Raw genomic sequence first — 16,523 nt, 5'->3', positions numbered from 1 at the left:
TCAAGTAAATTAGTACTAAAATGGCTTTGGTAATCCTAGAGAAACAAATCTAAGGTCTTTGATTCATCCTCTAGTTCTACCTAGGAAGTTGGCTGAAATGCAAGTCCAATTTCCTTAAAAGAAGAAAATAATCCACTTCATACAATTACCTGAGAGGACACCTACGTTACAGACCTTAGAAAACAGAGCTAGCATTTTACATGCAAGTGAAAATTACTGCTATTTTTATAAGATGGGGTCTACCTATTTTGGTTTGTTTTTTGTTGTTGTTTTGTTTTCCTTTTTTCTTTTTGAGATCGGGTTTTACTTTGTAGCCAAAGCTGGCCTAAAATTCACAGTTCCCCTGCCTCAGCCTTCCCAGTGCTGGGAATATTGGCATGCACCTGTGCCCACACGAATGCACCCTTTGACATACAACTCTAAGTCTTCATGCTTATCACAAGCATGAAATAATAAAGGTAGAGCACAATTCAGCCCTGCTTGGAATGACAAAAAGACCCTCAGGCTGTTTGAATGTCATCAAAAGGCTTAATAAACTACTACATCCACAAAGCAGAACAGCCTACAATGGCTTTCGATGTCACAGAAAACGTGACAATGTTTTATAGGAAAATAGATGCAGCTGCAGAAATGACAGCAATTGAACTAAGCAAGTTCCAGAAAGACAAGTATGCTCTCCCTCTTGCAGCTGCTGCACACTGTATATATAAATACATAAATACATGCAGAGACACACAAAACCACTCTAAAGGACAAGAGCAGGAGTGAAACCAAACTGTCCAGTGTCACTGAAACAGGGTATTAACAGAATGGGGAGGGAAAGGAGGGGGGGGCAGAGAAGGGGAGGGAATTCAACATACAATATATCCTTGTATGAAAACTTTAAAAAGACTAAATTTTTAAAATATTCAGAATAAGTAAGAGCAAGGTTATAATAGGTTCAGAATATGAGGCTCTCCCTCAGGGGATCAATAATCAAGTCCTCTTTATAAACCTCACTGGAGCCTTTTCTGTCTCTGGCCGCCATAGAGTGAGGAGCCGTCGACATGTCCACCCATTTGCAATGGATGGCCGTTCGGAACTGCTCCAGTTTCCTGATCAAGCGGAACAAGCAGACATACAGCACCAAGCCCAATAATCTGTTCATCGCAAGACTGTGGGAGTGGAGCCCGCGGCCGATGGCAAAGGGGTCATGGTGGTCATGAAACGCAGATCCGGTCAGCGAAAGCCCACCACTTCTTATGTGAGAACCACCATCAACAAGAATGCTCGGGCTACTCTCAGTAACATCAGGCACATGATCCGAAAGAACAAGTACCGCCCTGATCTGAGAATGGCTGCCATCCGCAGGGCCAGTGCTATCCTGCGAAGCCAGGAGCCTGTGGTGGTGAAGAGGAAACAGACCCGCCCCACCAAGAGCTCCTGAGCACACCCCCAAAATAATAAAGAGTCCACTGACTTTTTCAACCATCAAAAAAAATAAATAAATAAAAATAAAAAAAATAAACCTCACTGGATTCTGTTTTTCCTATATGAAGCTCATCATATTCTGAAATAATATATTCTCATGCTTATTTCTTTCATTAGACAGTAAATTTCCTGAGAACAGAAGTACAGTGTGTCTATGTATATACACAATTATACCTACCCATGCGAAGGGGAGAGGGAAATGTGCATGTGCTCGTTAGTTACTTTGTTTTTGCCAACTTGACACAGACTGGGGTCATCCAGGAAGAGGGAACCTCAGATAAAGCCTCCATGAGACGGGCCTGCAGGCAAGTCAGTGGGGAATTTTCTTCATCCGTGACTGATGTGTAAGGGCCAAGCCCTCTGTAAGTAGTGTCAACCTTAAGCAGGTCATTCTGAGTGGTACAGAAAAGTGAGTTGAGCAAGTGCTCCTCCACGGTCTCTGATTCAGTTCCTGCCTCCAGTCTCCTGTCTTGACTTCCCTGATCATGAACTGTAAGTCAATCTAACTCTTTCCTTTCCATGTTGCTTTTGGTCATAAGTGTTTTATCACAGCAACAGAAACCAAGCTAGGACAGTACGAAATCAAAATAAAATAATGTGTATAACCAAGAAATGAGAGACAGGGGAGAGAGAAGTTCTATAATACTTAAATTACATTAGCTCTGTAACAAACTAAAAGCAGTACCTGGAAATACAGTTTGTCAACCATACTATCAAGTTAATCTTTGATTAGACTAATATTTGGAAAACTAACTTCACCAGATAAAAATGACAAAGAAGTATATCAAAAAGGAGGGAGACAATGCTGCCTCATTTTTAAGGAGAAATCAAGAAGTGAGAAAGCTTTCTTCAGATCACAGTTCCCTCTATCAGGCTACAAAGATGGACACGTCTTGAAACAGCTTGCTATTTAAAAAACACTTTAATATTTATACATGCATACAATGTCTTCTGACCAAACCTACCTCCATTCCCTCCTCACCAGTTTCACTGCTCTCCCCTCACTTTTCCCTCACAACTTCATGTGTTTTACTTTTTTAAATTTAATGTCCACCAACTCAATTTACTGCTACCTGTATGTGCATGGGTCTGGGGCCATCTACTAGAGTATGGGTGGCCTCTCAGAGACAGAATCCCTGAAGGAAACAGGTTCCTTCTCCTAGCAGGGTTGACAGCTCCTCAGAGAGGAGTGGGACTTCCGATCCCCTCCCCCATCGTTCCGAGATTTCGGCTGGCCTGATCCTGTGCAGGTCTTACGCATGCAGTTCAGGCCAAAGTGAGTTTTCCATGTTACCTGCAGATGTCCACTACCACTGGCTCTTAGAATCTTTCTGCCCATCCTTTCTGTGATGGCGACTGAGCCTCAGGGGAAGGGATGTGACACAGATGTTCCAGTTAAAGCTGAGTACTCCAGTCTCTTTGTTCTCTGTATATTAACAGTTGTGGGTTTCCTTATTAATCACCATCTACTATAAAAAGAAGCATCTTTGATGAGGGCTGAAATATGTGTTAATCTCAGAGGGCAGTTTAATATGGTATCAGATAGTAGAACAGTACTAGATTCTCTCTGAGGGTCTGTGACTTACCCAGCCACAGGTAACAGCAACAGGCCCAGGCTCTGTTTTGTGGAAGGCCTGAAACCCAATGAGTGTTTGGTTACCCCCACAGCGTATGTGCCACTACTTTACAGGTGGGCATAGTGTACCAGCCGTTACTGCGGCTCACAGATTCACAGCTCCGTAAGATTGTTGCTAACTTTTCCTCCCTGGTAGCATCTGATGAACCTTGTATGAAAGTTACACAGTAGAGATGCTTTTACGTTAATACCTGTTTGATTTCTCCATGTTCCATGTCTCAAGAATGTGGTGTCTTCAACAACAAGGTCTAACAATCAAGGTTTGGAGGGTAACCAAGAGCAAAGGTAGTAGCATGAAATGTTGGGGAATCTATGAACCTCACTGACCAACAACTCAAGAAGTAGCCTAAACCTGGTACTGAGCTTTTTACGTAACAGCATGTCTAGGGGAGGCACCATTCCCCCATTATTAAAGTTAATCACTACCTGTGACATAGCTAAGCCTTAAGCAAATCCCTTTACACCATCTCTTGGCCGCATGTGATTTAAAGCAAAGAACTATATCAGATGAAACCTAGAATTACCTTTTTAAGATGTAATCTTCAACGTCATAAATTTACTATTTGGTAAAAAACAAAACAAAACAAAAACAAAGTATCTCTTTAAATAGGGAGAAGCAGTTGTCTATTGACCTACAAGAAGTGATCTTTTAAGTCTTCAAAACCTAAGAGCAAACTGAGGCCTCAATGAAGCACTGAGTGGAAATCCTAGTATGTTTAGTGTAAGACACATAATTCTTGAGAGTTTTTTATTTGACTCTTTTGGAAGACACATTTCAAGGATCCATTTTGTTACTGAATGTGCAAACAGTACTGAAGGGTGTTAACATCACTAACAATTTCACTGCTAATAATTTGCATTTTTGTCTTAAAACTTTGAGTTTTCTACAGCATAAAGATCCAGAAATTATTTTTAATATGAAAACTCTAAAAACTAGAAATTTCACAAGTCTCCATACAATTAAGCAAACATCAGGAATATTCTTAAAGATAAAACACTCAAGTTATTATCCATAACTATCCTTTAAAAGTACGTGCTGGCCCACATGGTGGCTTCCGTTCCAGGGAATCTGACGCCCTCATCTGGCCTCCATGGGCATTGCATACATGTGGAACACAAGATGTACATGCAGCAAAACACCTACATTTCTAAAAATACACATTAAAAAATAAATCTTTTTTTTTTTTTAAGTGCTGGGCACACTGCCACACACCTTTAATCCTCAGTTAGAGAGGCAGGGCAACTCTCTGATTTGGAAGCCAATGTGATCAACAGAGTTTCAGGTTAGCCAGAGCTACTTAATGAGATCCTATCTCAAAACAAACAAACACAAACCAGAAAAATCATCCTCGTACTCTTCCCTCAAAAGCTACAAACTTCTGAATACAGTCAGAAGGGAGATAAAGCTGAAAACAGAAAATACAATAATTCCTTCTATCTTTGTGTTTAAAGAATGTTAAACCAAACCCTATAAACACAAGAAAATCTATTTTTTTTTCTGTTGTTTTTAATTTCCTTTATCTTAGCAGTTGGAGCTGGAATTCTACTGGTGTTTTGGTATTCCTGAATATCCACATGACAATAAATGAAGTCCAAGCAGGAACTGGTTAGTGGCTTCTTTCCAGATGGCCCTAAAACAATGCAATGGCTTATGTGTCTCAGACCAACATTTTTGCTAATATTGACAGTTCTTTTGATAGCATTATAAAAGAAAAGCAGGGATACCATGGAATAGATATAAAGATCTGATCTATTATTAAGCACCTTGGCCCATGCCTGTAATCTCAGCACCTGGTAGATGAAGGTAAGGGGATCAGGAGTTCAAGGACAGCCTTGACCTCAAACCAATTTGATGCCAGCTTACACAACATGAAACGCCGTCTCAGAGAGACCTGCTGTACCATGGCAGGTGAAGAATGGTTTCCCTGAGGACGCTGTAACTACACTGAAGACACAGTGCTGGTAGACAAGAGATAATTTGGCAAGGAGGGAGGAAAATGATTGCCAACAGGGAACAGCATACACATGGCCTTGGAGTAGAAGGAAACATGATCCGGTAAAGGCACTGAAAGAGGACGGTAGCTCAAGTATACCAGGGAGGAGGTTACCATACTTGTTCTGCTGAGATGAAGGATGGGACTACATTTCTAGTAAAGTCAAGAAAAAAGAAGACAGTTGAGAACTACTCAGGAATACACCAGAGTGACACTGAAGCGGTGGCTCATTTACTAGTTCTAAATTGACAGATCTTGAGGGTTGTTTTTTTTTTTCCAGTTATGAGACAAAACAGTGGTGTTGAGATTCTGAGCTTTGTTGCTCCCAAGGAGACAGATGTCTCCTGCAACAAGTGTCTCTACCAGCGGTAACATCTTAACAAGCTCAAATTTTGGAAGTGTGCCAAAAAGCTGTGACCAAGATTACAGTAAAACCAAGCATGTACTTAAAAAATAATTATATATTATAGGTCCCCTCTCCCAACTGTCAGATAAAATTACTAGCATTTGCAAAGTACATATTTATATCACATTACATCCTTCATTTTTTTGTACTTTTGTAAAAAATATGATTTTGAGACTTAGGGGGAAGAAGTCAAATAACTCCTAACATAAATTCTTGAATAACATTTGTATTGAGAATATTATTACAGTATACCTGAGAACATCAGGGGAAAGACAGCCACTGTATCTTTAAGATGCTACACTATCAAAAAACACTGATTGCTTCATGATATATGGTGTCACAGCACTGCTAACATAAGACATCAGTGTTGGGCTGGGGCAGAGCTCAGTAGTGGGGTACTTAGCTAGCAACACAAGAAAAGAGAAAAAAAGAGAAGGTTATCAATGTTTAAGATATAAAAAAGGGACAACAACTTCTACACAGATACCTGATCAGGAAATACTATCACAGGTATGTTCCATTCTCTGAGATGATGAAGAAATTGACATTTCTACACACTATTTTATGTAACCAATATAAATAAAAATCTATTCAATCTAATATTAAGTTTGAATATGACAGAAAACTTACAGTGACCTCTGACAAAAACACCATTTCTAAAATACCTGGCACTAGGAATTTACATTCAGTGCCCCTATTTTCATGGATCAGAAATATTAAATAAATGGCTAAGAAGAAGTAATTTCTATTATTTTGCTTTAATAAACTAGTTCTCTGTCATAGACCTCAGCCTAACCTACATAGGCCTGGACCTATAATAACATAATATATTCTAAAATCAATTTCTTTTTCTCATTTGCTTGTTATTTAAATTCTCATAAAAAAATGCCTTTTGCAGTTTTAGGTAGTCCATAGTACATATCTTTCCTTGGATATTTATCAGAAACTAGAAATGCTTATAGTTTTACAATATATCTGATAAGTTATACTAAAACACAATAATTAACAATTAACACTGTGGCTTTCACATAATATACAAGAATCCTATAACAGTAACATGAACAAAAATCTCAGTCAACCCCAAGTTAGCTCAGTGTTAAGTGTAAGAACACAAGGGATGGCCAAGCGGTGGGGGCACACACCTTTAATCCCAGCACTTGGAAGACAGAGGCAGGCGGGTCTCTGTGAGTCTGAGGCCTGCCTGGTCTAGAGTTCCAGAAACAACCAAGGCTGTCTTGGAAACAACAACAACAACAACAAAAGCCAAAAAAGAAAGAAAAAAATAAGGGATGAAAATCTTCAAGTAATGAATTATAATCAGTAAAATCTAGAAATGCATGTCTTATTAATGTCTCTGCTAACCATGAGATGTTGGTAAAAATGCCACATGTACAATGGTGGGCAGATACAGTAATCAGGTCCAAAAACTGTCAATACAGGACTCAGGAGAGAAAGGAACCCTATGAAGACCTAATACAGCTTTTTATTTTACACATGAAAACATTAAGGGACTAAAGTGTAATGAGGCCAGATATCTGACTTCCAGAGGACAGGGATTCAAACACTTGTAACATGACAGAACCCAATCCAGTTTCCTAAATGACACTCTTTTTTTTTTCTTTTCTTTTCTTTTTGAATTTTATTTTTTTCTTATCAGTTACATTTTATTAACTCTGTATCCCAGCCGTGTCCCGATCCCTCTTTCCCTCCCAGTCCCTCCCTCCCTCCCTCCTCTCCACCCTGCCCCTTTCCAAGTCCACTGATGGGGGGGACCTCCTCCCCATTCATCTGATCCTGTTTTATCAGGTATCTTCAGGACTGGCTGCAAAGCTCTCCTCTGTGGCCTAACAGGACTGCTCCTCCCTTGGGGGGTGGGGAGGCCAAAGAGCCAGTCATTGAGTTCCTGTTAGAAATAGTCCTTGTTCCCCTCACTATGGGAAACCAATTGGTTACTGAGCTACCACAGGCTACATCTGAGCAGAGGTTATAGGTTATATCCATACATGGTCCTTGGTTGAATGTCAGTCTCAGAAAAGACCCTGTGCCCAGATATATTTGGTCCTTGTGGAGCTCTTATCCTTTCCCCATCAGACTAACTCCTCTTCTTTCTTATGATTCCCTGTACTCTGCCAAAGGTTTGGTCATGAGTCTTTGCTTTGAAAACACTGCTACTTACAGTCTTTCAAATGCGCTCAGTAGACTCCTGTCATACCTAAATGACACTCTTTCCACATACATTAAAAAAAAAAAAAAGCCCTTTTACTTTTTTGTTTAAATTTTGTGGGCACATATATTTCAGTGCTTGGTCCCAGTTGGTGGACCTGTTTGGGAAGGATCAGGAGGTGTGGTCTTCAAGCTTGTGGGCAAGCTTGAAGGTTTCAAAAGCCCACTCCATCTCAGTTAGGATCTGTCTTTCTCTGCCTTGTGCTTATAGACTAGATGTAAGCTCCCGGCTCCTGCACCGTGCTCCCCACCATGGTCATGGGGTCACCCTTTGAAATGTAAGGAGGTTCCCAATACACTCTTCTGTAAGTTGCCTTGGTGTCTGTCACAGGAACAGAAAGTAACTATGACAAATCTACATATGGATCAAGAGATAAATTCCTGAATATATCTTAACTCCTAGCAGTGTAGCCTGGAAAATTACAGATAAGCAAATACATATTTTTAAGTGTATATTTTTTCTATGTATATATCTGAAAGTACATATATGCACATGACATACACACACATCATACCACAGGAGATCATCCAGACTCATAAATACAGCATATTAGACTTGAGGCTATTTTTTTTAATTAATTACAGTTTATTCACTTTGTATCCCACCTGTAGCTCCCTGTCTCTTCCCCTCCCAACCTCACCCTCCTGAGGCTATTTTTATAATTTAAAAATTAAGTTTAAAAAATACCAAACAGTCTCGAGAAGACACACAGCTCTAAATGTGCAAACAAAGGGGGGAAAATTAATTCAGTTTTTTCTCAGCGATGTCAAAACATAGAGTGGCAAGATTCAATTTCATGATTTGCAACCAGGGAGCCTAGGGTTCCCTGCTTAGATGCTACTCTGTCCCCAGCCTCCTCGACCCAAGCCACCCTGCTCGATCTGTAGTTACCCAATCAAGCCCAGGCAAATGCATCACTCTTTTTATTTTCTAGACACTGTTTACAGGATGAGAAAGGAAGATCCCATTAACTTCCTCTTATCCATGGAAAAACAGCCTTCTCTTAAGAAAAGTTTCTTGAAAACTGCATATTGACACAAAGTCTTCAGATTTCCTGGCTTTTTTGGAACCAAAATACTAAAGACTCAGCCAGAGGATACCAAAAGGGGAAGTCAGTTAGGTCTCAGCTCCTCTAAACAAGCATATTCTGGAAAAGAAATCTGTCCTGGAGGATAGGCGTCTCCTTTATTTCTGTTCTAACCAACCTCTATCCAGTAAACAAGATTCAAACGTTACACACAGCATGGCCCTTAAACAAATGGACCAGGCTCACACCTAAATATTTTTATTTCTTTAATAAAGCGTTTAATTCTCATTTGTACCTCACCAGGGCTATTTCTGATTTTTTAAAAAATTCTTCTTGGACTATCATAAGCTTGGGAAGAAGAAAATGAAAGCTGGTCTGAAATTACTCTTCGCTTGTGGCTAAGTCTCAATTTATGTCCCCTAGGTTGATGAGGGGAACACTGTAACAACCACAGCAAGCTCTACTTTAGTTGACTTTTTAGGATTACATTCCTTTCTTCCACACAAAGCCAGGGTAAGGCTTCTGTATCTCACTTTTAAAGAGGAAATCCCCAGGTCAGTGGTGCTCTGGAATTGGTATTGGGGGAAAACAACAGTACTCCTCTTCACTCCTGTTCCCTAACCTCCCATCCTGCTACCTGTTGGCAGTGCTGGTGTTGCTGCTCCCACTGCTGTGTTTCTGTGCCCGGCTCAACCTCCTTGGGGGCTTTGAATGCTGTAGCCGGGGGCTCGGCATGGAGGGGTACGATGAGGCGTAGCCATGTTCACACTCTAAAAACAGTAAGAAAAGAAAAAAGGTGTAAGAAGAATACAGACACCCAAAGGCATGGAGCCACAGATCCACGGTCTTTGTAGAAACACATGTTTTGAAAGCAGAAAAAGTAAAATGTTCCTACTCTCTGGTTAGAGGATAAGATTCCAGTGTTTAGCAAGGTTGGTACATCCATCCCTTTAATTCCAACACTCAGGAGACTGAGACAAAAAGATCCTGAATCCAAGGCCAGCTTGGGTTACATCACAAGACCCTACCGTAGGGGGAAAAAATCCATTCCCTGGGTAGCAATCTAGTGACAAACAGACCCAACCCACCGGCAAGAGTGTATTTTGATACCTCTTCTAAACCAAGTTTCTCCTTCCTCTCCAAAACCTTTTTATCCTCAAATTCTTTTTCTTAAGATTTAATTATTTTTACGTGTACATAAGTGTGCAGGAGTCTGTGTATGTGCACCACATGTATGCAGGTTTTCTGGGAAGCCAGGAGAAACGACAGATCTCCTCGAGGTGGAGCTACAGGACGCAGAGTGGCCCAACATGGGTGCTGGGAACCGACCCTGGGTCCCCGTAACATCAGCAAGGACACTTAACGCTGAGCCCTCTCTCCAGCACAAAGAATTCTTTTGTAAAATCCTAATTTCTAACACCAGTTACCCATGCTCTTCAAAAGATTTCACCTGCCTTAAAAAAGAACCCCCCCCCCCCTCGTTTAACCATCGTCACCTCTCCGGTGCCTCTGTAGCCTCGACAGTTTTGCGCGCCCCAGCTCTTTTGATCGCAAAGTCTTTAGGACCCCCTCTCTCCTGCTCTCCACACTCCAACACCCCAGTCTCTCCATTCCTCCGCCGACCTCCACCTCCAAGGGATCCCAACTCACTGCACCCCCGATGCTCACAGTAGTAGGGCGCCCCTCCCTCGGCAATTCAGCCCGCAGGCATTACCCTCCCCATCCCCGCCCCAAGTTCGCACAGGCCCCGCCTCCTGCACCCACACGGCCCAGCTCCCACCCCCTCTCCACAGCCGTCTCAAGTTGCAAGAGCTCTGGGTCCGGCCCTCCGCCTCTCCGCCCGCCACCCGCCTCGAGTCCACGGCTCCCGGGTCCTTCCCTCGCAGCCTGGAGCCACCGTCCCCCCCCACGGAGCCCCTCTCCTCGGCCCAAGCTGCCGCTCACACCACACTCACGCACGCACACACGCCTGTCGTCGCCCGCTCGCTCCTCACACGCCTCCACTCGGGAACTCACCTGCACTCCCGAGCAAGCTCCCTCCCGGCGCGCCCACCTCTCCGGCCGCGCCGCGCACCTCGCGGGCGCGCGCCTCCCCTCACCGGTGCACGCACCGCCACACACGCGCGCACCTCCCCTCACCAGCCGCGCCGCACTCCCCGCGTGGAGCCCGAGGCGGCGGTCGAAGCCACGGCGCCCAGCCGTTACCTCGCTCCCTGCGCTCCAAAAACTCCGCGGCCTCCAGCAGGCGCTGCACGTTAATCATCCGCACCCGCTCCATGGGCTCCGCGCTCCCGCCCCCGGCCGACAGGAGGCGCCACAGACGGCTACTGTCCCACGACGCCCCGGGACATGTGCGGCGGGCGGGCGGGCCAGCTCGGCCCAGGCTCGGCGCGCTCTCCGCCGCCCCAGCCGTACCCGCCGCGCCCGCCCCTCCGCCTGCAGCCCGCGCGCGGTTTGTTTACTTCTCCGCGCGAGCACGGGGGAGGGACCGGAGCAGCGGCAAGGCCCGCCCCCGCCCGCCTGTTCCGCTGCCCCCTGGGAAATGTAGTCCCGCCTCCGCCACTGCACGTCTGGCGTCCAGGGACAGGGGCCGCCTCAGTGCGCCTGCGCTTGGAGGACTCCACGACGGCCTCTGGGAGATGTAGTCTCTCCTTGGCTTTCTTTTCCCATTCCAAGGATGGAAAAACTTAAGAACTTAAATGACTTTGCTTCTGACGAAAAGATTTGGTTGATTTTGGGTCTCCTCCCAAGAAGACTCATTTCTTAGCTGGTGCTCCGGGCCTAGAACATTCATTACTGCTACTGTTTTCTCGTGGAACTCCAGTGCCTCAGTTTCCTCACCCTCTAAAAGTGGAAAGTAACTATCTGCAAGGACAGCGTCACAAATACACTTGAATGAAAAAATCGCTGTTCAGAAACATGACATCAGTTAATAAGAATCAGAAAGGACGCCCATTTGATCCATTCTTCTCATCTGCGACACTGACAAAAAGTTTTCTAACTTCTTTTCTTTTCGAATTGTATTCTTCCTCGGTGTGTCATTAGTGTTTTAGACAGAATACCTGTTCTGATGATACAAAAAAGGACGTGAAGATTTGGTATTGGATTCATACTGATGTCAGTTCAAATCGGAGCTCTGGCTGTGTGGACCCTTTCAAGCTTCCCTTCCCTCCTATATAAAATGGATTTAATCCTTCCCTTTATGCATGCTGTTGAGGCCAGAAGCATGCCAGGCACTGAAGCAGACTTTATGTATATGGTTCTGAGAAAAACAGACATGGACCTCGTTCCCAGGAAACATATATTTAGTAAGCCTCAATGTGATGTCTAAGTGGAATAATTCCATCACTCACTGCATTCTAGGCACTCAATGAATGAAAGCTATGATGAGGATTGCACCTCCTCTCCTCTCCTCTCTTGAAAGGCAACTGACAACAGGGCCAGTAAAAAAGCAGGAAACACACTAAAAAGCAGCCACTCACTGCTCTCAACCGCCACCTTCTTTCCAAGTCCCTCTTCTAAGGGATGCCTTAGCCTTGGCATTATTGACTCTTTGGACCTGATGGCTCCTCCGTGGAGCTGGGTTCTGTTCCATGCATTGTTGAATGCTCAGCAACATCTCTGCCCTTTACCCACCAGATGCCAGTAGCACACCACCACCCCTTCGGCATGACAACCAAAATACCTCCAGATATTGCCACATGTCCCCTGGGACAAAAAAGTACCGTGGCCTGAAACTGTCTGAGAGAAGAAAAGACAAGAGACAAGATGGCTGCAAGTGCCGCATCCTCTAGGAGCAAGTTGAAAGCTGTGGAAACTGGCCATAGCCTGTCTCACGCTCATTACATTCACCTGCTGGTGGACTTCCAAACTAACAGAGCTCTTGGTGAGGAGATAGTGCTCCCTTCCTGTGGCCATGTTATTGGCTACTGTAAAAATACATCTTGGGATGGATCGGTTAACCTCTTACAAACGTTATGGGCTTTTGTGCTGCATTTTAACATCCTCTCTCCTCTCCTTGGTTTCTCTTTTTTTCTTCTGCAAAATGAACAATCTCTCCAGTGAGGTCACAGGCTACAAAATTCTGCCAGCCCTGTTAAATAGCACAGTTGGCACAACTTTTAAGAAATGGCTATTCACCAATTTCAGGGAGACCCAAAAGAAGAAGCATTCACAAGCCACCGTGGTGGGGGGCGGGGAACCGGTCTAGACTTTGAAGGAGGACTGTGCTTTTTCAGCTGTTGAGTAGGTCATATGGATTTTCCAGCTGTGCACTGGTAACAGCCACCCTCCTTCCAGCCAAGAACATTGCTGGATAGAGGTAGGAAAAAAAAAATCTGTTTTTTTTTCTTTCTTTTTCTTCTTCTTATATAATTCACTCTACTACGTATGGTGCATCACACCTTTAATCCCAGCACTCAAGGAGGCAGAGGCAGGCAAGTTTTCTATGAGTTTTGGTCGCTACAGTGAGCTCCAGGGCAGCCAGGATTACACGGAGAGACCTTTTCTCAAAACAACAACAAAACCAATTATCATTCACTCAGAACACCTGTTAGTTGAGGACGAAAGAAAAGATTGCATTTAAAAGTTCGTTTGGTTTTTTTTTGTTTTTTTTTTTGCCACTTGCAGAACCCCTTAGAGTGTTCAACTACAAATTCCAAGGGCTCTGAGAATTTAAGTCACTTTTATACCAAGTGATGGTCTGATGTACCCAGTCACAGGTAAACCTGGATAGCATGCAATCAAAAAATGTTGTAAAACCTGAAAATGTCCATGAATTGAAAATGGCTTTGATTCCATTGGTCAAATTATAGAGCCCATGGTAGGTTAGCAGGAAAAGGCTGCATAGATGTCACGGGTGACCTCACCTGAATAAGCCTGGAGCCCGAGCCAAGAGAAGATGAAGTCACCAAACAGCCACGTGCACACATGGGAGAGCGCCGGCAATGGTGACAGTTGGCTGACACATGTACATGACACATGTACAGAACCTCCATTCCCAATTGAACAGGCTGCCATCCACCGCACCCCACCCCCAGCTCTGTGTTGGGGAGGGGGCAGACACAACCAAGGCTTTGCTTGTGTTCAGATGAAGCCAATTTGCACTACAAACGTTGTTAGGAAAACAGGAAAGCAAGAACTGGGCTGTTCCCAGTCTCCGGGTCCACCCTCTCTCTAAAGAAAGTCCATCTGTCTGTCTCTGTCTTTGTTTCTCTGTCCTTCTCCGTTTGGAAACTGCAGAAGTCCCCCATCTCTATCGCAATCGAGAGTGGCTGGGGGCATGTCTCTGAAAAAGCAGGTCAGGCTCTCCACTCGTCAGGGTCCTTCCCGCCCCTTCGCTCGCTGGTGCAGTTTAGTATTTGTAAATTCCCTAGGGACGCATTGCAAACGCATACATGGTGGCTGGTTAGCATAGCTTATCTACAGACAGGTGAGATGGAGAGAGGAGGAAAGTTCCGTGAAGCTCAGTTACAAATCCAGTCATTGTTGTTGGGGACACCGGGGTTGTTCGGGTTCCGAATCTGCAAAGTGCTTACCATGTAGGCACAGCTTTCTTTAAGGCTTTCAGATAAGCAAGGTTTGGACAGGGAGGCATGAGTTCCGAGGTCCTAGAAATCAACTGCATTAACAGTTACCTATCTTCACGCCCCCACCCCGCTGCCACAGGAAGATAGTAGCCTCTTCCCCTCCTCTTCCTCCAGGGCCCAGAGACGTGAAGAGGCACCGAAAACCTTGGCTCTGCCGGGTGAGTCAGCCTAGTCTAACTTCGTACGTAAGCTCTCAAGTCAGCGGCAGTTCGGCTGCGGGGCTGTGTACAGCCGAGATAAATTTGGGTCTAAAGGGATGACGTAATGCTAAACCCGAGAGGTGGCTGCCGTCTCCCAGGGCTCCAGTCGCCAGGGTTGCCTGCTGACTTCCCAACCACATGGAAACGCACCAAGCGACCCAGGTGCCCAGGCTGGGGAGAAGGGAGAGAACAGGGAGGGGGTGGCGGCAGAGGAGGCGGTGGGTAATCCCAGATCGCTGAATCTGGAAGTTTATTGCTTTTAACTCCAGTTTTTCTAGTGAGATCAGAGCACCGGCAAAGGCTCAAACAGCTGCACTTGACTTCCATCCTGACCCATCTCTTGCTTTAGAAAAGGGCTTTTTACATTTTGTTAAATGGCCCTTATTACAGCTGCCTATTTCAGCGATTATAACGGTTTACTGATCTCTCAAATGTTCCCTTCCTAATTTTTATTTTTTTATTTGTTTGCATGTACTTGCATCCAAGAAGTCTGCATTGCAGGATTCGGTTAATGTGCACTTCTAAGTGGCTTGCTCACCCCTCAACTCTGGGCCTGCCTGGTGGGGGGCGCCATGGGCAGGTGGTAAGGAACCAAGAGGAGTTTGCTGGAGTGGTGCCAAGTGAATGCTCCCCCAAAATGCTTCATGGTTTGTGTCTAGGGGGTTTCAGTCATTACACTGACTTCTCAGTCCAAGTGTCTATTTTTTCAGTTCAGGATATCCAGGCTCAGAAGTGTATCACACTCCAAAAGCCACAAAGCTGGTACACTGATGGGAAAAGGGTTGAAACCCAGGTCTTAAGCTGTACGCTTCCCTTCTCATCTCTAGAATTTTCTTTTCAGAATGACTCATGTTTAAAAGAGAGGAAAACGGACACACACACACTAATGTGGAGTAAATTTTCTGATCTTTAGGCCTATGGGGGCCCAACCTCAATCTTTAAATGTCACGATTAAGTCACATTCTTAAAGGGTCCAAAAGCATCCCAAATCTGCTTTGTTTTTCTCTTCAGGGTTCATTTCTGCCTAAAAGAAGGTTTCTCTGTCAGCTGCTTCTCTTGTGGTGATGACTGCAAGCTCAGACCCAGCCCCAAGGTCCCTCTCCAGTGAAACAGCTCCTTCCCTAGGTCTCTGCTGTACTACGCTCTGTATAAGAATGTTTCCTGAGTCCTTTTCTCGAGATCTCATGGTTGTCTCTGGTGTCACATATTCTCCTGTCATTTGTTTTTGTAGTCATTTATGCTGGTAGATCTCATGATGTCAGCCAAGCCTGCACATCCGACCTGGCCAACCATGGGATGTTTTTTTTTTTTTTCTCCAGAGTTTTGCTTCAAACCTATACATTTATATTTTGTTTAGAAGTTTTCACCTGTACTCAAGAACAGGAATAAACTACAAAAGGCTGGGGTATGGCTCAATGATAAGAACTTGCCTTTGCCTTCCTCAGGATCCTGGACTCAAACCCCAGCATCACGAAAATAAATAAATAAATTGTAACTTTTATTTTGTGTTGAGGGCTGGGTCTAAATGTTGCTGTCTCAAACCCAGGCTGCCCTCAAGTCACTATGCAGCCAAGGATGACCTTGAACTCCTTGATCCTCCTGACTCCACCTCCCCAAGTGCTGGGATTGCACGCATCTGCCACTATGCCAGGCTTTCTTTCTTCTCCTTTTTATTTAGCTATTTGATTGTTACATTTATCAGGTTTTGCTCGTGCAAAGATCATTTTTCCCATTTTTTTCTAATTAGCTTCATGTATGTGTGTGTGTGTCTGTGTCTGTGTCTGTGTCTGCATACGTGCTTGTGAATGCGTGCCCTTTTGGAGGTCGGAGGAGGACTTTGGTATCCTGATCTATTGCTCTGTGAAACAAGGTCTCCCAATGAACCTGGGCCTTGCTGTTCTTCAGCCAAGCTGAGCGGGAACAAACCCAGCAACCCTCATGTCTCGCTCAGCAGTCACTCACACAGAGCTGGAGTTAC

At 44.4% G+C, this 16,523-nt stretch overlaps 1 protein-coding gene and 1 pseudogene across 3 annotated transcripts in view; one reads left to right on the top strand and one right to left on the bottom strand.

Moving 5' to 3' along the window:
• The window catches only part of Mxi1 (MAX interactor 1, dimerization protein), a 59,918-nt gene that overhangs the window by 31,317 nt on the left and 12,078 nt on the right, over positions 1 to 16,523 (bottom strand). The window contains exons 1-2 of one of the 3 annotated variants that reach the window (XM_055591594.1): positions 13,626 to 13,644; positions 9,395 to 9,527 (exon numbers count right to left, since the gene is read on the bottom strand). In XM_055591594.1, coding sequence (XP_055447569.1) covers positions 9,395 to 9,492 — 98 coding nt within the window. In that variant the 5' untranslated portion in view covers positions 9,493 to 9,527; positions 13,626 to 13,644. Of the gene's footprint in view, positions 1 to 9,394; positions 9,528 to 10,962; positions 11,179 to 13,625; positions 13,645 to 16,523 lie in introns of those variants that run through there. The other 2 variants (XM_055591595.1, XM_055591593.1) reach the window with 2 other exon arrangements.
• LOC129665081 (60S ribosomal protein L28-like) lies at positions 1,024 to 1,474 on the top strand (annotated as a pseudogene).

Source organism: Psammomys obesus, unplaced genomic scaffold (assembly GCF_907164565.1).
Source record: "Psammomys obesus unplaced genomic scaffold, mPsaObe1.curated_primary_1811, whole genome shotgun sequence".
NCBI classification, from domain to species: Eukaryota; Metazoa; Chordata; class Mammalia; order Rodentia; family Muridae; genus Psammomys; species Psammomys obesus.
Note: the sequence above shows the minus strand (reverse complement) of the source record. Positions and strands in the feature narration are given on the sequence as shown.